The sequence below is a fragment of the Cetorhinus maximus genome, chromosome 6 (genome assembly GCF_964194155.1).
Source record: "Cetorhinus maximus chromosome 6, sCetMax3.hap1.1, whole genome shotgun sequence".
NCBI lineage: Eukaryota > Metazoa > Chordata > Chondrichthyes > Lamniformes > Cetorhinidae > Cetorhinus > Cetorhinus maximus.
The window spans coordinates 28,145,960-28,171,433 of NC_135884.1; the positions used below are offsets into that span (position 1 = coordinate 28,145,960).

The 25,474-nt window shown below is 42.6% G+C and overlaps 1 protein-coding gene across 3 annotated transcripts in view; it reads right to left on the bottom strand.

Moving 5' to 3' along the window:
* Positions 1–10,970, bottom strand: part of phf2 (PHD finger protein 2) — a 151,334-nt gene extending 140,364 nt beyond the window's left edge. The window contains exon 1 of one of the 3 annotated variants that reach the window (XM_078543487.1): positions 10,557–10,970. In XM_078543487.1, coding sequence (XP_078399613.1) covers positions 10,557–10,654 — 98 coding nt within the window. In that variant the 5' untranslated portion in view covers positions 10,655–10,970. The remainder of the gene's footprint in view (positions 1–10,556) is intronic. The other 2 variants (XM_078543484.1, XM_078543483.1) reach the window with 2 other exon arrangements.
* Between the last annotated feature and the right edge of the window lie 14,504 nt (positions 10,971–25,474).

Consider the following 25,474-nt stretch of genomic DNA (forward strand, 5'->3'; position numbering starts at 1 on the left):
GCTCTTCCAATGCTTTTTTCCAATTTGTTATTCTCAATCCTAGACAGGGAATGTTGGCAGGCTATTTATCGCAAAGCCCGATTCTCTCATCACTCAATGTCCACAGGTGGTCACTAGGCCAAGCTCAAGAATCTGCTGATCTGCCCCCTCCCTCACTCAGAGCATTAAGGCCAATTGTACAACCTCACCGCTGCCCCAGCAGAGATCAGTTAATTCAGGGTGGACGAGGGCTCAGATTTAGTGGCCTGGGTTTTTGCGGCCTGAGGAGAACAAATGACACCAGCTATACATTAAATTTACATTTTCCCACAGACTTTCTAATGAAAGCACTTGGAATTTGCTCTGATTAGAAGGCCATTTCTGTGCAGCACCCTCTACAGGGGATCTGCGACCTGCATGAACAGGACAAGCAACTGTTAGCTCCTTAACCAATCCAATCAAACTGAAAAATCCTTACTGAGGCACACTGAGGTTATTTTGGTGCAAGGCTAAGAACAGGCACTAAATGGGTGATGCGCTAATAAGAAATACTGGTTTGAAAATCTGGATTTAACACATGTGCAGGTTCTAAAACAGACACCTGTACGTTTAGCACTCAAACACTGATTAGAAGCAATTTTCCTGGAATGGTATATATAGCCTCCATACGCACACAACTGAAGGTGCCTGGTAGGCAAGTGGATGTTGAAGGGACCAAGAGAAAAAGCTTACAGATTCTTGTACATGGCCCTAGAGACCCTGGTAGAGGAGGTCAAAGGAGAAGTGACATCCTGTACCCACAGGGAGGAATGTAAGAATGTGGAAGATGATCAGTCAGGAGAAGACAACTAGGAGACCTGGCCGAAGCACATGGCTCCAGTGCCACAAAACATTTAAAAACTTGACACGTCTGGTCAAGGTAAGATCCCATCTCACAAACACTTTACTCAATAAACGTATAACCAGCATCACAACCTCAACATATTGCATCCACACACCCTACACTATAGCATCTTTCACAGGCGCTACTCACATCTCAGACACATCTCACAGCTCTTCACCAATGTGAAGCATCACATATACAGAACACAACTGCTAGTACATACATTCAAAACCACCATTCTTTTCTCAAAGGAGAAAAACTGACCGACTTTAAAAAAGGCTACTCTGCAGTGATACTACGATGCGGGTAGCCTTAACAAGCAGAGGGTGAGACTTCAGCCCCCTCAGTAGAAGGATGTCCTGCCCTCAAGAGCTGCCAACCAATCTGATTGGCTGGCAGCTCTTGCTGTCCCGACAGCACCAGAACTCAGTAGTGGGCACTGCTGGAACTGCAAGCAGTCCCATGTAGATGACTTCATGGATCCCGGAGTGGGGTGAGTCCAGGCTTTTTGGGCAGTGAGGGATCGAGAGAGGCCTAGGGAGGGTGGGAAGTGGGAGTCACATTTTGGATGCTGAGAGGGGCGGGCCACAAAGGTGGGGGTACCATCTTGGGAAAAAGCAGCCTGTCCACTCTTGCCCACCTTCTCCCACCAGCCACATTATGGTGTGAGCAGTGTAAGTTTGGGTCAGTTGTCTTGTTAACAAGCTCAATTGTCCATTAATGAGTTTTTTTAAATTAATGAACGGGCTGCTGATTTCAGCGCTCGCACGACTACCATATTATGGAAAACCAGCATGTTGATGTCGGGTTCACAAAATGAATTCATCATGCCAGATTTTACACATGCACAGAAGGTAGCAGTTCCCATCTCCACACTTAAAATCCCAGCCAATGTCTCAGCTACCGAGAGGTCTGACCTGCAGAGGATGACTGGGCTGGCTGAACCGACACCGAGACAGTGGTTTGGGAACGAGGCAGTGGGAACCTCCTGGCCTCCTTCTGGATGGCAACATTCCCGCTTTGACTCCATTCCACCATTGCCCTTGCAGTTGCCTGTCAACCAGTCAGCCCAAATTGCACTTGCCCATGCTGACATGGTGGAGTATGAGGGCCATCATAGCCCACAGCCTCTCAAGGCCTTTGCAGGAGGACATCTAAACCTGCCCTCTTCAGATTCTCAGCAGCCACCCACCTTACCCATTGCTGACACTGGGATTGCATTACATAGAAGCACCACAGTATGCAACAGCATTTATAGTATAGGACCTGATGAGTAGTTTGATATTTGTTAGCAGCATCACGTTTTTATTGTTTGCTTTTGCTGCAGATAAAGATTGATTATGGTAATTGGGCGATGGTGGAATTGGTGATCACTTTTCCCGTGGTATTCACGGGAAAGTGTTTGAAAAGATTGAGATCAGGTGATGGACCTCCTGTTGGATCCTCAGTCGTGCAAGGGAAAGCAAAATTGATGGTGGAGGACATCTCTCAAAAATACTCTTCAATTAGATTGCTGCTGGTGTCCTTCCTGGGTGTGTTCAAACTCAGATAGCTAGGTGATGAATGATAGAACGCCAAAGTCTAGTCTTTATACACTTCCAAGCTTTTATTTACTGAGACACATATTACATTTCGTGCACCTCCAACCAGCCACCCCTCTTTCAGCCTGCTTATAAATATGAGCACAAGTGAGTCCCCAATTAATACCCACCACAATATACTTAACATCCAATTGACATATAGTTAATAGTGCAGGCTATCTACCTGGAACATCTGGTGCACATCCTGATCTCACTCCTGAGATTAAAAACAAAAAACTGCGGATGCTGGAAATCCAAAACAAAAACAGAAACAGAAATACCTGGAAAAACTCAGCAGGTCTGGCAGCATCGGCGGAGAAGAGCACAGTTGACGTTTCGAGTCCTCATGACCCTTCAACAGAACTAAGTAAAAATAGGAAAGGGTTGAAATATAAGCTGGTTTAAGGGGGGGGGGGGGGGGGGGGGGAGGTTTGTTGGGACAAGCAGCCAGTGATAGGAGGAGATAACCAAAAGATGGCACAGACAAAAGGACAAAGAGATGTTAAAGGTGGTGATAATATTATCTAAAGGAATGTGCTAATTAAGAGTAGAGAACAGGACAAGCAAGGTACAGATAACTCTAGTGGGGGTGGGGTGAAATAATACCAAAAGGGCATAAAAGGTATAGATAAACAATGGGTCGAAATACATTTAAAAATAATGGAAATAGGTGGGAAAAGAAAAATCTATATAAAATTATTGGAAAAAGCAAAAAGGAGGGGGAAGAAACGGAAAGAGGGTGGGGATGGAGGAGAGAGTTCAAGATCTAAAATTGTTGAACTCAATATTCAGACCGGAAGGCTGTCAAGTGCCTAGTCGGAAGATGAGGTGCTGTTCCTCCAGTTTGCGTTGAGCTTCACTGGAACAATGCAGCAAGCCAAGGACAGACATATGGGCAAGAGAGCAGGGTGGAGTGTTAAAATGGCAAGCGACAGGGAGGTCTGGGTAATGCTTGCAAACAGACTGAAGGTGTTCTGCAAAGCGGTTCTCTCCTCTTCTTGTGGCTTCTGAGGTTTCCTGGTGGTAGCGATTGGTCTCTAATAATTGCCAGATTGTGGACCATACAAGTTACCACGATTCTTCAGGCGTTCGCAGTCCAGTATTGCAGGACGCCTCCTGACTGGCCAAGGCATGTAAACCTCTGGTGCTGACTAGCTCTCATAGTACAAGTACTCAGCAGGTATCTGGGATTGCTCTCAGGGAAGCCATGAGCCATAAAATCAGAGGGGATCCCTCGTCACCTGGAAGCCAGCCACACAATTGCATTGCAGTTCAAAGGTCTGTGGAACAGGTTACTGCCTTATTATAAACACAGCATGACACCTTCCTGGATACAGGCATCATGATGCTCTGTCGGCGGTTGCATTTGAGCTGCACAATGAGGGAATGGAATCCCTGCATATTCCTGAACACCCTTAAGTTTAAATGAGGGGCTCACATGGCCAAATGTGTGCAAACAAAAACTCCCTGGCTCACGGGGAATCCTATAAACCTGCCAAATCTTCAGCAACGGGGTGTGATAAATAGCCATTCCTCAGAGTGTATAAAGCTACTGCAACCTCCTCTACAAAAGTGCACGAAGGGTTGTGACGTGTGACTGATAACGCCTCCAGAAGTTTCCAGCAGCATAAAAAGTAAGTGCTATTGTGATCTTGACTGGAGATTGACTGACTATAGTACATTTCAAGAAATCTTTTGAGACACGCCAGGAGACTTTCTGGGACGCTTTGCAAAGACTTTGCCAACACTATCAACATTTTTCCCAGAAGTTCCAGAAATGCAGTCCTGGCTATGCTGCACAGTCTTAGCAAAGCAGAATCTCCTGAAGCACTGATTTTGGGACATGTGAATGTAGTAGTAGTGCTCTCCAAAGATCCTGGGTAGATAAGGCCTCTTGCCTTCCTTGCCTGCAGCTGCTGCGCTGTCTAGCCTCATCTCTTGCTCGCATCCCTCAGACAGACTAACGCCCCCCACCCCCTCCCCCGCAAGATGCTTATGACCATGCACTTCCTATCTGCTGGTGACTCCTACAAGGTGTTCTATAAGGCAGAATGGTACAGCACTCACTCTTTTTAGGGTAAATCCTGAGAGAATTTCCAGTAAAATGTTGATAGAGTGTTGGCGAAGTCTTTGCAAAGTGTCCTAGAATCTTTCCTGGTGTCTCTCAAAAGTCCTTTGAAACACAGGGCAGGATTTTCCGATTCAAATTCGCACCCGAAGTCAACAGGCTTTTGGCTGGTCTGTCAAATTTTCTGTCCCACCCATGATGATTCCCATCATGGGTGGGACCGGAAAATCCTGAACACAGTGTAGTCAGTCAATCTCCAGCAATAAGTGATTACTGAAAGCTGAGCATGGCTTTAAGTAGCATCCAAAATCTTCAGCAATGACTTTTTTTTAACTCCTGTTCATCTGGTCCCTGTTAAAGACATCATTAATTTCAGCATTACCCATCCAAAAATGATGCAGTCTCTTTAATGTTCCTTACAAACAGGTAACTTAATTGTCAGTCAGCCACCCTTAGCAATCCTCCAAGTGGCCATTCCTAGCATGCACTTCAACTCTTTTACTAGTCTAGCATTTTGGCTAAATTGGAGTTACAGCTCAAGATCCCACCTTGAGCCCTATAGCACTCAAAGAATCTGGGGAAAATTGCCCCCTCAACGCCAGTTAGTTAATTCAATGCTAAATAATGCACAGAAAGTAAACTAAAGAGGGGGAAAGGAAGATGGGTTTAAGAGAGAGAGATGAAAGACAAAGAAAAAGCTTTTTAAATTTTATTTTTTTAATCTCCAAAAATAATAATAATCTGAAGGAATGACACTGCACACTTATAAAAGTTAATTTTCAGAGAGAGAGAGAGATTATTTGGCAATGATTAAGACATAGCACACCTTTAAAAATTTGCTGATGCAAGAATAGGCAAGCCATAACTTTTTCTGGCAGGTTTAGTGGGTATCTATTATAAAAGTAGAGCAACTTGATGCCCTTCCATGTATTTGAATGGTGAGACTCTTGGCAAAATACTGGTTTAGTACAGCTTCTAAAGGAGCAGGACAACATGGACATCAAACCCCAGATTTTTGTGTTTAACTGCCTGTGTAGATGCTGGAAGATGCTGTCTGATTTACATATTAATAACAGCTTCACCATTATTCTTGCCACAAAATCTGGGCCATACTATCTTTCTAGTCCAGATGGATGAGTTTTACACTAGCACAGTACTAAGAGAGCTCCTAGGAAAGGAGCTTCAATTTTTAACACATTGTCAACAATGTTGCACTCTACTTTTAAACAGTTTGCATTTACAATTACATTTTCATTACCATCAGTAACAACTAAACTGAACGTAACAGTTCAATGTCAGTGGACAAAAGGCAATAGGGCTGACTTCAACATGAAGGTAAATTTAATTAGCTTATTTTTGAAGAATTTACTATAAATAACACACAGATAATTGTGTGTATATAATACATAAAAGAATTTCAGGAGGAGAGTTCACACAAAAATTTTGGTGCAAGATATAAAATATCGGCCAGACAGGAAACAAAGGATTAATGGTGATAGAAATTTCTCAAGTTGGAGAAAGGTTGGAAGCAGTATACCTCTGGAACTGGTGCTGGACAACATTCGTTCTCAATGTAGAGATGACATAAACTTGGGCATGGGGAACATTTCATGATTTGATGACATATATGGGGTTTGGTACACACTGAAGCAAGTTCTAAATTACTACAGAATGACAATAAAACAGGTTAGCAGAATGGGTCAGCAGGCATCATATGAAATTAAATTTGGAGAAATGTGAGGTATTGCATTTTGGGAAAAAACAAGGAATGGAGTATGTCCTTAATGAAAAGAAAAGCAAAAAGTATAGGTGAACAGAGAGACCTCGGAGTTCAAATACATAATTCCTTAAAAATGTAAGTTAAGGCAGATAAAACTATCAAAATGTCAATACCTTCTTTAAGTTTAAAAATAGAAACAGTACAAGAGCAAAGAGGTAGTGATAAATTTCTATAAGGCAGTAGTTAGGTCACAGTTGGGCTATTGTATGTAGTTTTGGCACCTATTTTGGAAAGGCATTAATGTCTTAAGGAATCTAGAGCATATATTCGCCAGCATGATCCCAAGAATGGGAAGCTAGTTATAAGGAGCTACCAAGATCATTTTCCATGGAACAGAGGAAATTAAGAGGCAATTTGGTAGACATTTCTAAATTATTAAGGATTTTGATAGGATAAACAGAGAAAGACTATTTCCCTCTGATGTCAACATTGGTTGGGGGGCGGTCATTAATCTAAAATTGTCACAAGAATGAAAAGAGGAGACAAGAGGGGTTTATTTATACATAATTTGTTAAAGAATGAAATGCTTTGCACAGGCTGATATCATTGCACCTTTTTTTGGCCAAAGTGGATAAATATCTGAAGCAGATGATAATATAGGTCAATGGGAAGGGAATAGGGCAGTAGAATTAGTTTTGGATTTTTCTAGCAAAGATCTGATGCAGACATGATGAAATCAAAGATCCTCTTCCATAATATAAACTTCTTTAGTACCACAATGCTATTATCTCTGCTACTAAAGGTGGGCAGAGGTAATGTTTACACCCCATTTGTTAACTTGTTAATGATACATCTCAAAATCTAATTCATAGATTTCAACAAAACTTGGTTCATAAATAGGGTGTGGCCCAAGGAAGAACTGATTAGTTTTTGGCAAAGATGCAACTGCTGGAATTTTTTAAAGGATCCGTTAACATGGGGAGATAGGGTGAAGTGAATTTCTCTTTTAGAAAGCTGTCTATTGTTTTAGAACGTAGTGGTGTTTTCATTATGGTGCAATTTGTCACAGCTGTCAAAATATGAGCAGAGTTTTCAAAGCAGGTTGTTGGATGTGGATTAGCCTGAATTCCTCACTGAGATGGAAGCTCTTAATAAAAAGATTTCTTTTTTCAGCTTTGTAGTCACAGAGCATCAGCCAGGTAGGAAAAAGCCTCAGGGATGAGCTGCATAATTGCAATAACCTTGAGTTTACACAGTGTCACAGAGGTAAATGCTCCGAGTGCCCTCATCACTTGTTGGTACTATGCATTACTGTACAATGTTTTATATCACCCAGGGCAATTTACCTATTTTTATTGAATATACTTATACTTATACATTATTATAAGACTAATCAAAAAAAGCTTTAAAATTCATTCGATTGGATTTTGTAACAGCACAAAGGCTATCCCATTTTTAAGTGTGGTTGCAACCACTGAGCCCGTTTTAAACTTGTTCCAAATTGACACAACAACATGGGAGTGTAAGAGGCACTATGACATGAGTACGCTTGTCTTTAAGTCCAGCACTTCCCAACTTCAATGTTAACTATGAAAGGTGTTTTATTGTAATCCTACAAGATGAAAAAGTGCAAAAGGTAGTGACTTTTAGAAGAACTGCTCATTGACATTTGTGCTGAAGTCAAAAACACTTGGAGATCTAATTTGCACTTTGGGGCACAATCAGTAAAATGGGTGCAGTTTTGAAAAGAAATTTTTTTCCCCCCAGGTTTTCACTGAAGTTAATTTACATGTTTACAAAATCTGCCATACATTCAGGCAGCATTTTAAAATATAATTTTTAAAAATGTTTTAGTTTTTAAAAAATTCCTTTCTATATATTTAAGGGTGGTAATTAGGTGCGGTGTGATTAGTACAGCTGAAAACGGGTTTAACCACAAAAAGTGTCAATTCATTACCTGTGAATAAACCAATTTTAAACGACAGAAAATAATATTTAAAAAATTATACAGAAACATTTCTAGTAGTCACTTTTCTAGTAAATTTAACAACATGGTAGTGTAGTCGCACCGCTACCAAAACTTCAGCTGGTGCAGACACAATGGGCCAAATGGCCTCCTTCTACACCGTAACCATTCTGTGATCCCAAGAAATAAATTTTCATTCTCAAGCTTTTAAATCCTTCTTTGCACCCAAAAGAACCAACTTAATTTTGGAGTACTACTTATGGGTTTATAACTCACTTAAGTCAACACTGCTTAGAAATAGTCGCAACTTGAAGAGACTTGGCAATTATTGTCCAAAGAAAATGCAGTTAGATTCAGCTGTAGTCAGGGGTATTACAAAGTTATACCGCTTTAAGATTTGCTGACCTGCTCTTCAGTCAATTATGAAAATATATCCACAAAATCTTACTAAATTTATAAAATAAAACAGCTTGTGATTGAGCTTTTTGACAGTGAAACAGATCCACGTACTTGCTTTTGAATATTAACGATCCTGCTTTGACTATTACAGGTGCTCTCTGCCATACTTTAACCGCACTCTTAAAATGTCTACACAGATTTCAAAATTTAAAATACTGAACACCCATCTGCTGACATCTTTAATTGATTTTAAATGTGGTATGAGCTAAAAGTGATAGAATATGAAAAAATTATTCTGATTTTTAAAAAAATCATTCTTCTCTAATCAGGCCTTTTTTGAAGCTGTTTGTAACAAAAGGCTGCCAAGTGTTGCATGAATGAGCCACAGGTTGAGTAATCCTCTTGATAGTTCTTTCAGTCAGTGAAGCACTTATATTACCTGACAGTGCCACCGACATTGAACTCATTGTGGAGTAAGTGGAGGGCAGAACCCCAACTTCAGGATATACAGTGAGCTGACATATCTCCACTCTGTTATCTAACAGTGCCCACCCTACCCATGAAATATCTCAAATTTATAACTGAAGAATCGATTTTTTTTTTCTCTCTCTGTAAAAGCTACAGCAATTTAATATTTCAAGCACTAGGCCAAAGGTTTCTCCTCGTGTGTGTGTGGGGGGGGGGGTGGAGAGGGCCGAAATTATATTTTGAACTGACCGAAAACTTTGAAATAAATAGGTGTGACCTCTCTACTTCACACAATATGATGAGCGCCAAAAAAAACTTCTAAAAACTTTCTTTGCTGATGATCTACGTTTTCTAAGGGCATTTAAGAGAAGAAGAAAAAATAAAAGATTTCAAGCTCACACTGTACAAAACCGCCAGGACCAAACTCAAAATGTGATTTTCCTTTGTGCAGCGGATGGAGACAAATAGATTCCTGGCGTCTCTTACACACACACACACACACACAGACACACACACAGACAAAACTAAAGCTTTCAGGTGGCATTTGATTTGAAATTTAACCGACATTTCGCACCGAATTCCATTTTGTTTTAAAAACGACTTGTTTAAAAAACACACCAAGGAATTAAGAAACGTCAGCAAAAGGCTGACACTTTTACAGTAACCGCACGTGGAAATACTATAAATAAAACGCCAGTAAAATGTCAATATTGACGGTCTGCCACATTTAGGTCCCGCTTATTTTTTTTTTGTTAAATCAATTTAAACAAAAGCGGGAGGGAATCGTCGTCCCCCCCCCACCCCCCACCCCTCTCCTCAAGGCAGAGAGTTGGCAGATAAATCACTTAAATGCTGCTCCAAAATATCCCACCAGTTCGTCGAAAGCAGAAGCGTCTTTTCAGTTGGAAAACATATGGGCCAACACACTTACATCGGGCCAGGGGGGAAAAAAAATGTTCCAACCCTTTTTTTTTAAAAAAAATTTCGGGATATTTTAAGGATCACTGATCACAAACAAAACATGGGAAACACCTTAAACGACACTAGTTAACAATAATGTGAGCAACTACCAACAACCAACCCCCCACCCCCCCCTCCCTCACCCCCCACACACCAAAAAATAATACAACTGGGGGGGGCCGCTCAGAAAGGCGAATATTTACACAATGACAAATAGCTTCTGTCACCCAGAGAGAGAGAGAAGAGAAGAGAAGCGTCTGGAGCACCGCCTTCTTCCTCAGGCCTCGCTTCTTGTAAAACTGTCGCCACAGTCCATAGACTGTACAGTTCCCCCCCCCACCTCTCCTCCACCACCCTCCCTCCCTCTCCCTCTCCTCCCGCCAACACTTCGCAGCCCAACACCCGAACCCGGCAACTAAAGCACAAAGAGAGGGAGGGAGTGAGGGAGAGAGAGAGGGACTGAGGGAGGAGGAGAGAGGGACTGAGGGAAGGGGAGAGAGGGGGAGGGTGGGGAGGACAAGCTGCCTTTTTACCTGCCGTGAAACCAGTCTTTGCACGCATCGCATTCAATCATAAATCGAGTTACGTCGTAAGGTAACCGACAGATGCAGTAGACTGGTACAGTCGCCATGTTAGCTGGCTCCAGAATGAGAGCAAAGCGCCTTCTTCCCGCACACAGCAATTCTTGCAAATGTTTCCTCTTCCCCCTCTGTGTTTCTGCGATGTTGGGTGCACGTTTATAGTTTTTTGGGGGGGGTTTTTTTCTCTCTCTCCCCCACCACCACCACCAACAACCCCCCCCCACCTCCTCTCCTCCCCTCCCCCCCCCCCCCCCTTGTTTCCTCTTTCCTCCCTCCCTCCAACACACACACACAACCTTCCTCCTGAAGTTGTTCACATCGTCTCTAAGCTGCGGCTCCCGGGCACAATGCGCTCTCCCTCTGCCGCTGCCTGACAGTTGTATACTGTACGGGGCAGACTGTATCCTTTCATTGCTAAATTACGTCAGGCACTCGCTGGCTCCAAGAGCTTCAGCACTATTGTAACCAGCCCATCGACATTGAGCTCCCCCCACCACTACAATGTAACAACAGCCTGCTTCAGCGGCTCCCCATCAAACAAACTTCAAAGGAGAGAAATGGGGACAGCAAAGCGCACCTTTTTTTTGTTGCTTTAAAAGTTGTCCCTGAATGTGTAACTGTATCCGCGCTGTACATACACCCACAATCCCTGGCCCTCTCTTCGAAGCTGTTACTGCATGTTACAGAAGAGAAAAAAAAGTATTGTTAAGCTCATAGGGGGAAATGAATTTTAAAATTGTAAGTTGTGTTCAAAAGAACATTAAACGGTTATTGAAAGAACATGTCACCGCGCCACGTTATTCCCTGTTTGGGCAAAGTAATTTACAAGACGAATTCTATATTCACGCTCTAGAACAAATCATATTTGGGAAAAAAAATTAATGTGAAACAGTACAGTAATTTGGATACATACAACTGAGCTCAATACTGAATTGTAATCCAGGATCTAATATTTTTTATCACATATGTAAATTCTTTAAATTTCTACCTATATCACACCAGCTCTACTGCATTCAGCACAGCAGTTAAATTGATGAATGGAAATATTTATTATAAAGAACAAATGATTGTTCTAAGTTTAAAGGTGCACTTACACTATTCAACACTATTCAATTTTCAATGAGACAGTTGTGTGTTTACATTATGCAGCTCCTGTCTGGTTGGAAGTGTGGAAGTACTATTCTCCCCAAGAGTGAGATCTGTAGGGTGTTTGGACTCTTCTCCCAATTGTTCGAGATGAAACAATTTAAAAAGCGGTGAGGTGAGAATGTCTGCTCTTTAAAGAGTTGTTAGGTTTAGAAGGTGACCTGTGGACAGTTTACAAAACAGGTTTAACATCATAACCCAATTCACTCTCAGTGTTGTACCACAGCAAATCAGTGTGAGAATTATCTCCTGGGAATCTTACTCTGCTTCACTCTAGAGTCCTGGCTCTGAATTTACAGTGGAACAGTGATGTGAAATGAAATTATTCCACACCAATGCTAAAACTGCAGTGTCAATAAAGCATTAATTTAGCTTTGGAGTACTGATCACATTTATAAACCACTTAAAATCCCCTTTTGGTATGTTACATGATCAGGAACATTCAATTGAATTAACAAAAAGATAAAACTGAAAATTCTAGAAATCTGAAATAAAATCAGAAAAGTACTCAGCAGGACAGCCAGCAACTGAAAGAGAAAGACAGAACAATGTTCTGAGGAGAATCCCTCAAATAAACCACTAACCCATTCAACTGAATTTCTGCAAAAGTAAAATACAGCAGATGTTTGAAATCTGAAATAAACATGCTGAAAATACTCAGCAAGTCAGAGAGCATCTATGAAGAAGGGACATCCACCTGAAACATTAATTGTTTCTCTCTCCACAGATGCTGCCTGACCAACTGAATTTCTGACTTATAATTCAATATTAGACAGGAGATCACATGTGCAATTTTCTTAGGTTAGAATGTGTTGACTTGGAAATTTTATCGTGTGTTACCCACTTTCCAGACATAAAGCCGGCTCCTGAGGGTCTAATAGAGCCAAAAATGCATGGCACGCCATATTGGATTGGGCTGCTCTAGAGACAATTGAGAGAGTTGATTATAACATTTAAATGATTTGCTGACAAAACAAAACTAGGTAGAAATGTAAGCTGTGAGAAGGACATAGAGAGACTGCAAGGAGATATGGACAGGTTAAGTGAGTGGGCAACAGGCTGGCAGATAGAGTATAATGTGGGTAAGTGTGAGGTGATTCATACTGTGGTTGTAAGGATAGAAAAGCAGAATATTTTTTGAAAGATGTGAAACTTCTAAATGTTGATGGTCAGAAAGACCTGGGTGTGTCCGTACAAGGAACACAAAGTTAGCATGCAGGTACAACAAGCAATTAAGAAGGCAAATGGCAAGTTGTCCTTTATTGCAAGGGGATTGGAATATGTAAATAAATAAGTCTTGCCACAGTTGGCTTTGGTGAGACCCCATCTGCAATACTCTGTAATTGGCCTCCATATTTAAGGAAGGATAATCTTGCATTGGAGGCGGTACAGCAAAGGTTCAATAGATTGGTACCTGAGTGAGAAGGTCATCCTATGAGGCTGAGTAAATTGGGTCGATATTCTCTGGGGTTTGGGATAACAAGAGGCAATCTCATTGAGACAAATAAGATTCGGAAAGAGTTTGATAGGGTGGATGCTGAGAGGTTGTTTTCCCTGGCCGAGGAATCTCAAACTTGGGGCACAATCTCAGGATAAGGGGTCGACCACTTAGGGCTGAGATGTGGAGAAATTACTTCACTCAAAGGGTTGTGAATCTTTGGAATTCTCTACCCCAAATGGTTGTGAATGCTCCATCGTTAAGTGCATTTAAGGCTGGGATAGAAGGATTTTTGGTCTCTCATGGGATCAAGAAATATGGAGAGCAGGAGGGAAAATCTATTGAAACCCAAAATCAGCCATGATCATATTGAATGACAGAGCAGGCTTGACTGACTAAATGGTCTGCGCCTGCTCCTATTTCTTCTGTTACCCAGTCATGGGTGATCTGGTAGGTCTGCCTTTTGGACTAGAGAAGGAGGTGAAGTTGACATGAGAGATCATCGGAGCATTCGGGCAATGAGGCCCTGCGCACAAGGACATATTCACAATGTGCAGAGAGCACATACCTCATGCCTTAGCTTCACTTTGAAATAACGGGTATAAGTGAGACATCTGTGTTTCACCAAGAAGGCTATGACAGAGATGTGTCACCCACTGCAACCACAACTGGAACTCCATTCCAGGGTATGGATCTTGTGGCTGGCAACATCACTGTGGCTCTTAACTTTTATGCCGTAGGGTTATTACAGGCTGCAGCAGGTGACATCATGACATCTCACAGTTTTCTGTGCACTGTTCCATTAGGGAGGTTGCCAATGTACATATATAACATTCACCATGGACAGAGTGAAGCACAATGAGAAAGCAATAGGCTTTGCCATATTGCAGACTTCTCTAGGTACCAGAGACTTCTCTAGGTACCATACCTTGGATTGACCTGACATTGCCCTGTGTGTTCCCCAATAGAAGGAGATTTCCACTTCCTGAATGTGCAGCTTGATTGTGACCACAGAGAGCAGATCATGCAGCTCTGTGCCCTGTTTCTTGGCAGCAGTCATGATTTCATTCACCCTACACCGGTCCTCTCTGCTGCATTTATTCTAATTAGGTCATCAGGTTACAGGCTGGTTATATGGTGACTGGGATATCCCCTCTGGACATGGATCATGACCTGGGCACAGCTGCAGAACGTACCTACAACGAAAGCCAGGCCACCACCAAAAATATAAATGAGCACACCATCAGCTCTGTCGTAATTCTGCCGTACACCGCTGGCCGTGTTTCCAGTCTCAAGGTTGTGTACTGCATGTTGCATAATTTTGCTATAATGAGGGATCAGCCATTGCCACTACCTGAGCAACACAAAATGTTGGAGAAGGAGGGAAAGCTGCAAAAGGGCAATAAAGAGCAGGAGCAACATCAACCACCAGTAGCTATGACTACCTGAACTTTCAGACAGCAACTCATTCAAGAGCATTTCACCTGATCCCTCCCATCCTCAATACACCAACACTTTCAAAATCTTTTATAGCCACTTTCCTCACTATCACTATCCAATTGCCTTCCTTCAGTCCAGCTTCATCATTCTTGTCCTCCATTGCCTACAAACATGAACTCCAACAACAATTCAGAAAAACCCACTTCAGATTTGAATAACAGTTTAACTGGAATAATTAAGAATCAGCCTTATACAAGCCCTCCCTCTCCTGTCCTGTGTGCTAATTTATCCATCCTAGTTATCCCTCAATGGTGTATCCCCAGTGGCTACAGTTTGGGAGATGAAATGCTGCTGCTTCCATTGAGAACACTACAGGTAGCAGCTCTAGGCCTTGCAGACTGCAGCATCTTGGCAAAGTCCAAGCAACCTTGTCCAGCTGGCTATGTGGCCCAGACAAAATGGGTGGCAGGAATACAGGAATGCTGTCCTGAGGGAGGACAGCAGATGCTAGCCTTTGGGTTGCACCACAGCATTCCTATGGTTCTGCTCCAGAACAATGTGCAGGACCAATGTGACACTCTGGGAACCTCTGTCAATACTAACTTCCACAGCAAAGTTGGCAGTAGCCGAAGCTTCCACAGCAGCAGGATGTGTTGCCAGGGAGGCTGACAACGATCACCAGAAGCTCCATTATGGTGAGCCCTCCATTGTCATGTTCATGGAACTGAATACTTACTCCATTTTCAACAGAATGGTCTCCATGCTTGATGTAAAACCCCAAAACAAGTTGGAGCTGGACCCCTCCACATTCTCAGCCAACGTCCACACACTCATTGGCAGCCTGCCCAATGCACCTATCATTTCCTGGTGTACCCTCACAACCATCTTCGGTTGTCTTTCCAACAAAGTCTACATCTGAGTCCTCTGCAGCAGATCTAGTATGTAATTGTGCCCTCTAGCAAATTGTTACATGTGTCCTATCCACCTGCCCTAGCTCCTGCACACTTGGGACTAGCCACTCACGTATGAAGATACCTCCTTTAGTTTATTCTCTAAATTCTGTATGATGTCAATCTCTGAGCTGGTGCTTGTGAGGGTCAGATCAAGTGATGCTACATTTTCATGCGGGTTGCTCTCTTCTTCTCAAAGCTGCACCAGGGCCTCAACATTTTAAGCACCTGAAACAAAAGAGGGAGACAAGGATTAGTTTTCATTGTGAAGGGAGAGTAGAGAGAGGTGAGTAGCAGCTACAGCCGGTCACACAGAAGGTATATGGTGAGACAGAAGAAGGAAAAGAAAGGAAGAATAAGGTTTAAGAAGGCCCTGTGGGATGTTTCCCCTGGTTTTACCACATGCCAAGCATGTCCTCTTCAAATGGGATGGTGGCCACTAGCTTATCCAGTTGACCTCATATTGTGTGCAATCTTCTGCAGGAAAAAAAGGAGTTGCGTTAGGGACAGCCTTGTGAGCTGATCTGAAAATGCGCCTGTCATGATGAAGTAGTGCTGATGTGTGCACAGGGAAGTGAAAGTTGCAATAGTGATGTAAAAGGTACAGCGTGTGTAAGTAGGAGGAGACCAAATTGGCAGGAAGTGCAGCATAGTGATTGTAAGAATGTGAACTGGTGTGGGGGAGGGAGTGTTGTGAGTAGTGAGGCTCTAAACAGGTGTGAGGAGAGAATGGTTGAAGAGAGAGGTGGGATTCTTATGTTAACAATCCTCTATGGTAATTAAAATATATCAGCATTGCAGCCATTTTAAGCAAACAAACCAACTTGGTTGTACTTTCTGGAACTTTCTCTCTCCATATCTCTGCCCACCTCTCCATTCTTAAAAAAAAATTCAAATGGTATTTATTAGGTCAAGCTTTTGATCATCCTTCTAATGTTTCCCTTCTGACCTGGCATCTGCTTCCTTTTGCCCAATTACAAATTACCTGGGATGTTTTTTCATGTTATCCAAAACTGGCTAATTTAGACACTGGTGTTAAAGGCCAAGGATTAGGAATATTCTTTATGTTAAAAGTACTATATTAATGCAAGTTGTTATTGTTGTTGCTAAATTAGATTTTAGTAAAATTAATTGCAATCCCTTCCTGTCCCTTCAACAATTATTTCTCCTGATCCCTTACCACAATGTCCTCCTGACTTCTGTTCTAAAGATAAAGCTGACCCTTTTCTTTTTGTATCCTATCTCCATTTTAAATGCAGTTTCCTCCTTCCATATTTTAGGTTTCTCTGCAGCATTCCATAATTGAGAAACGTGCAACATATTCGCAGCCTGACTGAGATGATCTGATTCTCCAATATCCCCCTCCCTCTATGTAAAGATGTCACTCTGGCACCAAAGCCAAGATCAAACCCATACCATGTAGGGATCATAAAAACAGCAAATGCTGGAAATACTCAGTAGGTCTGGCAGCATCTGTGAGAGAGAAACAGAGATAATGTTTCAGGCTGTGAGCTTTCATCAGAACTGGGAAGTTAGAAACATGATAGCTTTTATGTAGGTGAAATGGGATAGGGTGGAAAAAGAACAAAAGGGAAGATCTGTGATAGGGCGGAGAAAGGGGGTGGGGCGTTGGGGCTGATTGAGGAGTGGCTCAGGGTGGCACAGAGGTAACAATCCCTTTGGGATAGTGGGGCAGAGCCAAAGGAAGTGGCAATGGGGCAAGTAAAGTAACAAAAGATGGGACCGGAGGAGGTGGGAATGAAGAATGAACAGGTGCCGTCCAAAAGCAAAAACGAGAAAAACAAGACCAACATGTGCAAAGAAAAGGAAACAAAATGGGAAGAGCAGAAACTACGGTCTAAAATTTTTGAACACGGTGTTGGGCCCAGAAAGCTGTGAAGTGCTGAAACGAAAGATGAGATGTTTTTCCTCAAGTTTGCATTGAGCTTCATTGGAACGCTGCAATAGGTGCAACATGCTCCTGCATGAGAGCAAGGTGGAGAATTAAAATGGCAGGCCACCGAAAACTTACAAACTGTGCAGAGATATTCGGCATTGCAGTTAGCCAAACTGCGTTTGCTCTCCCCAGTGTAGAGGAGACCACATTGTGCGCAGCGAATACAGTATACTAAATTGAAAGAAGTATATGTAAATCGCTGCTTCACCTGGAAGGAGCATTTGGACAGTGAGGAGAGAGGAAGTAAAGGGGCACGTGTTACATCTCATGCGCTTGCATGTAAAGATGCAATAGAAAGGGGACGAGGTGTTGGGGGTGATAGAGGAGTGAACCAGGGTGTCATTGAGGGAACGGTCCCTTCGGAATGCAGAAAGGGGACAGAGGGGGAGATGTGTTTGGTGGCGGCATCATGCTGGAGGTGGTGAAAATAGCGAAGAATGATCCGTTGACTACAGATGCTGGTGGGGTGGAAGGTGAGAAAAGGAGATCCCTATCATGGTTCTGGGAGGGAGGAGAAGGGGCAAGAGCAGAAGTACAGGAATGGGTCAGACATAGTTGAGGGCCCTGTCAACCATAGAGTGGGGGAAACCTCGGTTGAGGAAAGAGGAAGACATATCAGAAGCACTGTTTTGGAAGATTGCAAAACAGATTCAACAGTTGGAGAGACTGGGAGAATGGAATAGAGTCCTTACAGGAACCAGGGTGTGAGGAAGTATAGTTGAGGGGAGGCCGTTGGCTTATAATGAATATTTGTTGGGAGCCTGTTCCCAGGAATGGAAACATAGAAGTCAAGAAAGGGAAGGGAAGAGTCGGAGATGGACCATGTGCATGTGAAAGAAGGGTGGAAATTGGAAGCAAAGCTGATGACATTTTCCAATTCCGGAAATAGCACCAATATAGTCCTCAAAGTACTGGAAAAAGTGTTGAGAGAGGAGCCCAACTAGGACTGGAACAAGAAATGTTCCACATACTCCACAAAAAGATAGGCATAACTAGGACCCATGTGGGTACTCAAGGCAACACCTTTTATTTGGAGGAAGTGAGATGAGGTAAAAGAGAAGTTGTTCAATGAGAGAACAAGTTCAGCCAGGCGGAGGAGAGTGGTGCTGGATGGAAAGTGGTTGCACCTCCATTCAAGAACAAAGTGGACAGCCCTCAGATGGTCCTGGTGGGGATGGAGATGCATAGAGATTGGACATCCATGGTGGACAGAAGATGGTTAGGGTCAGGAAATTGGAAACTGTTGAAGTGATGGAGGCATCAGAAGAGGCATGAGTGTAGGTGAGAAGAGACTGGACAAGGGGAAAAAAAGAGTCAAGATAGGAAGAAATAAATTCAATGAGGCAGAAATAGGCTGAAATGATGGATCTACCATAACAGTCTTGTTGTTGGATTTTGGGAAGGAGGCAGAGCAGGCTGTTCAGGGTTGGGGGATGATGAGGTGGGAAGCAATGGAAGTAGATGAGGTCAGTGACTGTTCTGGAAACAATGGCGAGATGTTCAGTGGTGGGGCTATGGTCCAGAGTGGAGGTAGGAGGAAGTGTTGGAAGTTGGCGTACTGCCTCTGCTAGGTAGAAGGTGATATGCCAGATAACAAGAGCATCACTCTTCCCAGCTGGTTTGGTAACATCAGTGTTGGACCTCAGAAAACAGAGTGCATCAAGTTCAGAGGAAGACGGGTTAGAGTGAGTGAGGGGAGCAAAGAAAGGAGTTGGTTGGTGTCACAGCAGCAGTTCTCAATAAATAGATCATGAAGGGGTAGGAGACCAGAGGGAGGGGATCAATTCAAGGGAGAACACTGGAGACGAATGAAAGAGTGCTGAGCACGGAGGTGAAGACAACAGAAGAAAAGCTCAACACCATGTCAAGCTCAAAATTCATTAAAGTGGGGGCACAAGGGGATAAAGCTGAATCCTTTGCTATGGACAGGAATATTCAGCATCAGAGTGGAAGGTCAGAGGGTATTGTGAATACACAGCAAGAGGTAAAATTAGAAGGGCTGGGGTCAGAGGGAAACGAATGGGAAGAAAGGTCTGAAGGGCCTTGGTACCCATGAGTTGTTGGAGCTTGCAATCCTCAAGACCTGAAAGGAAGAGAAAAAGTTTTTTAAAAATATCAGATGAGATAAAGGATGAAACAAAACTGTGGAGCAGGACAGCTTTGAGATAGAGTGAATCAGTGCTGGCGAAGAGAGATCGAGAGTGTTCTTGTGGCAGTGCATGGCATTTAGTGTGGATCTCAAGATGCGGCGAGAAAAACAGTTCAAGGAGTGTTGAATGTCCAGGAGATAGCTGTACTCATTGTGGATCAGAAACATGAAGGGTGGAGTTTCAGTTGGGATTCACATGGAATAAGTCAAAGCCAGAGATAAGTTGCTGAGAAAGAAATTGTGTCTGAGAGAGCAGGTTTTGATGAAGCATGAGAAGGAAAATAGAAAGCAATGAAGATGAACAAGGGGAAAGAGATAAACAGAAATCCTGTTGGAGAGAAGAGCAGAACTTCAAGGTGGGGTAATTATAGGTATAAGTCTTTTGGGCCAATACCTGCATAAAAAATAAAGCCACAACAGGTATACAAACCTCAAACTATTGAGAAAACCACATGTATCTAGAACTTTTCACCTGTTTACTTAGCATTTTGTTCTTTCAGTTTATGCAAAGCACACAGCAGGGTGAAGTGAATACCCAGCTGGAGGTACAATTGACAGCAATTGACAGTATAGAACAATAATAATGTGGTGTAGCAGGTGCAAGAGAACAATGGGCATATGCTTTTGGTGCAAAAATTATAGGCAAAGTATCTGTGCACTCTGTCATTTAAATATAACATTAAGAAAATACAGAGTGGTGAATTAATTGTCATTGTTGAAATTACGTCACTAGGAAGCGCACTGAGTAAAATAAAAACAAAATATTCCAGCTCAGACATAGACAGTTTTGTCAATCTTCTTCACAAGATGCATCAGGTATTTGGTATCAAGCAGTTCTGCCAACATGATGTGCCTAATTCCAGATGCTTTACAAAAATAACCCAATAATAGAGAATATATTTTTTAGAATTCATTCTCAGGATGTGGGCATCACTGGCAAGGTTTGCAGTTATCGACCATCTTTAGTTACCCTGGTATACCTTCTCCTTGAACTGCTGATAGGAGTTGTTTCCAAGGCCACTTCAGAGGCATTTAAGAGTCAACAATATTGGTTGGGGACTGGAATCATATATAGACCAGACCAGGAAAGGACAGCAGGTTAAAAGCAAAAGCTCTGAAGAAGAGTTGTGTGGACTCGAAACATTAACTCTGTTGCTCTCTCCACAGATGCTGTCAGACCTGCTGAGTTTTTCCAGCATTTTCTGTTTTTATTTAAGGACAGCAGGCTTCCTGTCCTAAAAGGTAATATACAACAACCTGACAGCTTCATGATCACTTTTACCAATACCAGCCATTTTTACATTTATGTCCAGAATTCTTTGTAAACTGAATTCAAATTCTCAAACTGCCATAGTGGGATTGGAACTCACCTTCTCTAGATTATTAGTCAAGACCCTTAGTTTACTAGTCCGGTAACATACCTACTTAGACTACTATATTTCAGTGGGCATGGACTCCTTTCCTGGATCACAGGAACTCCTCTGTTGTATGTACTAACTGAACATTCATGCAGGGGACTATGCAGCTGGAACCTTTCAATGAGGTGTGGGCAAGAACCGAATATATTATCCTTTCGTTTCCCCATCCCTCAATGCGGGTGCAGATGCCCTGGAATCCCTACCAATCATCAGTTCTCTCTTACTACAGTAAGTGGATACCCTTTTCCAATAATCTTCTTGAATAACATTCTTCATTACAAATAATTAAACAAATGTTGTGGTTTAGCCACTTGGTACCCTCTGCATTTGTTTCAATACTGCAACTTTATTGCACACCAAACATGCTGGGGATGAAATTGAGCTTGGTAGCGCCTATTCTTTGGACGCTACAAGCATGGCTCACGAACCAAACTGGCGTCTGATGTGCCCATGCACGATTCTGCCTTGAATTGTATCAGATGCCAAATTGATGACGGCATTAGTGCATGTGCTGCTAACATCTATTGGAAATACACAGAGTAGATTGATGCTGACAACAATCAGCATGTAACACTGAGGCAGAGGGTACCAAATGACTGAGGGGGAGATGGTGGCACAGTGGTATTGTCATTGATTAGTATTCCAGAGACCCAGGATAATGCTGCAGAGCATTACCTGGGTTCAAATCCCAGTACAGCAGATAGTGAAATTTGAATTCAATAAAAATCTGGATTTAAAAGTCTGGTGATGACCATGATTGACATAAAAACCCATCTGGTTCATAATGTCCTTAGGGAAGGAAATCTACTGTCCTTACCTGGTCTGGCCTACTTGTGACTCCAGACCCACAGCAATGTGGTTGACTCTTAAATGCCCTCTGAACAAGGGCAATTAGGGAAGGACAATAAATGCTGGCCTAGCCAGTGATGCCCACATCCTGTGAACAAATAAGATACAAATGCTTCCATTTTGGAGCACCACACTCTGACTGACACCCTCTCTCCATCTCTCACAACTGGACATGTGTTAAGCAGCATGAAGGACTGCCCACCAGCTCCCCACTAAATCAGAGCTATTTAAAAGAATCAACTACTTACAGCTTAGTTACTGGTGGATTTCAACTGGAGTTGCTACAATTCTACAAGTGTTCGGTGCTTTCCAGAGTGGTTTGAAGTTACAAAAGTCGACAGGAAGTAGTGTGGCAGGTGCTGAAGGACTTGGTCCTGACTACAAGGCTTTTGTACATACTAGCTGTTTCCAGACATGAGTGCAGTAGTAAGCATTCCCCTTGGAATAGAGCATGACCTAGAGAATGAGCTACATTTGAGCCACCACGCCAGACATTGGTTATTGGGCATCAAGGGTTATTCACTGATGGTATGACACATGGCTCTGGTTCACAACCCATGCACACAAATGCGGCATGCCAATAATTATAGCCATGCTGCCACAAGAAATGTGATAAAGCAGATCAATGACATTCTGAAATACTGCGATAATTCAGCTGCCTGGACCATTCTGGAGGTGCCCTGCAGTAATTGACTGAGTGGGTCTCAAAATTTGTGCTGGCTTGCTGCATGCTGCACAACATAGGAATTTAAGAAGACAGGAAATGGGAGCAGGAGTAGGCCATTCGGCTCTTTGAGCATGTTCTGCCATTCAAACAGCTCATGGGTGATCACTTGTAATCTTTCCCCACTATCTCAATATCCCTTGATGTCATTAGTCTCCAGAAATCTATCAATTTCTGTCTTGAACATGCTCAATGGTTGAGCTTCCACAGTCCTCTGGGGTAGAGAACTCCAAAGATTCCCCATCCTCTAAGTGAAGAAATTCCTCCTCGTCTCAGTATTAAATGGCCTGTCACTTATTTTGAGACTGTGTCCCCTGGAGCTAGTCCCATCAGCCAGGGAAAACATCCTATCTACATCCAGTCTGTGTCACCTTGTAAGAATTTTGTAAGTTTCAGTGCGATCACCTCACATTCTTGGAAACTCTAGAGAATACAGGCCTAGTTTCCTCAATCTCTCCTCATACTCTCTCCATCCCAGGGATTCGTCTGGCGAACATCCATTGCACTCCGTCTATGTCAAGTACATCCTTCCTTAGATAAGGAAACCAGGGCTGGACACAATACTCCAGATGAAGTCTAACCAAGGTTCCATACAATTGCAGTAAGACATCTTTACATGCTGTACTCAAATCCCCTTGCAATGAAGGCCAATATACCATTTGCCTTCCTAATTGCTTGCTGCACCTGCATGCTAGCTTTTAATGGCTCATGAACAAGGACACCTGGGTCCCTTTGGACATCAACACTTGCCAACCTCTCAGCATTTCAGAGATGTTCTGCCTTTCTGTTTGTTCAACCAAAGTGGATAACTTCACACTTATTCACATTATATTCCATCTGCCATGTTCTAGCCCATTCGCTTAACCTGTCCAAATCCCTTTGAAGCCTTCTTGTATCCTCCTCACAACTCACAATCCCACCTAGTTTTGTTATTATATTTGGTCCCCACATCCAAATAATTTATATAGATTGAATAGCTATGGTCCAAACACTGATCCTTACGGTACCCCACCAGTAACAGCCTGCCATCCTGAGAATGACCCTTTTATTCCTACTCTCTGTTTTCTGTCTGTTAACCAATTCTCAATCCCAGCCAATATATTACCCCCAATCCCATGTGCTCTAATTTTGTTTACTAACATCCTGTGTGGGACCTTATCGAAAACCTGAAAATCCAAATATACCACATCCACTGGTTCTCTTTCATCTATGCTACAAGCAACTTCCTCAAAAAACTCCAATAGGTTTATCAAACATGATTTTCCTTCATAAATCCATGTTGATTCTGCCCAATCATATTATTATTTTCCAAATATCCAGTTATCACATCCTTTATAATACGTTCTAAGGCCTAAATTTTCCGGTCCTGCCCACCAGGGAATTGTTACAGGTCGGATGGACAATTTGAAGGACCAGTAAAATGTCTGTTAACCTGTGGGACCAGAAAAATCCCACCCTAACATTTTCCCTACTACAGGCACCAGACCTTGTATCCATGAAACTCGGGACTGTTGTGTGCGGATTTGGGGATTTTATGGATTTTGGATCACCAAAGCAAAGAAATACTCTGCATGCCAATTTCAAGTTGCTATCCAGGGCGCCATCTTCAAACGTAGCCAGCTTTCGGGTCCTTCCAGATTTTGGGACACCGGATAAGGGGTCCGGTATCTGTACTGACGTCAAATTAACAAGTCTGTAGTTCTCAGTGTTCTCTCTCCCTCCCTTCTTAAATAGTGTGGTTACATTTGCTACTTTCCAGTCTGCAGGAACCTTTCCAGGTAGAATTTTGAAAGATAACCATCAATGCATCCATTATCTCTATATCCACCTCCTTCAACACTCTGGGATGTAGCTTATCTGGTCCTGGGGAGTTATCAACCTTTAGTCCAATTATTTTTTCGAGTACTACCTCTTTATTAATACTAATTTCTTTCAGTTCCTCATTTCCACAAGCTCCTTGATTCCCTAGTATTTCTGGGAGATTTTCTGTACCTTCCTCTATGAAGACAGGCACAAGGTAATTGTTTAGTTTCTCTGCCCTTTCCCTATTCTCCACTATAAATTCCCTGTCTCCACCTGTATTGGACCCACATTTGTCCTTGCTAATCTGTTCCTTTTCACATTCCTAAAGAAGCTTTTACAGTCCACTTTTATGTGACTCGCTAGCTTGTATTCATATTCTCTTTTCCTTTTCTTTGCCAATTCCTTGGTCGTCCTTTGATGGATTCTGAATTTCACCCAATCCTCGGGCTTACCACTTTTTCTGGCAACCTTATAAGCCTCTTCCTTTGATCTAATGCAATCTTTAACTTCTTTTGTTAGCCATGGTTGATTCAACTTTCCTGTTGGGTTTTTATGTCTTAGAGGAATGTATCACCATCAGAGGACAGTCCTTGCCACAAGTGATCAGGTGAACAGCTGAGGGGGAGGAAGAGGAAAGGAAGCACCAACCTAGACCAGGCTGTCTGTGAAGAACTAATTTGAATGTGTGCCAGTAACCATAATCCCAAAACCTCATTCATCAACATTACCTTGCCTCTGACACTGACCAATACATTATCCATTGGACTATAACGCAAAAATAAAAGCCATCACAAAATAAACATTGCAACCTAAATTTAAATGTGATATCATGCCATATTCCATGCACAATTAAACTAATACACTTGTGCATTTCCCTAGTGCATGTCTTCCATGTGCCTTTGCCTGTCCTCCTACAACGTGCATCCCAGAAGCTGCAGCATGGCTGCTGGAAGGCTGCTGACTTTCCGTGGAGGACGACCAAGAGCAGCTTTGGGC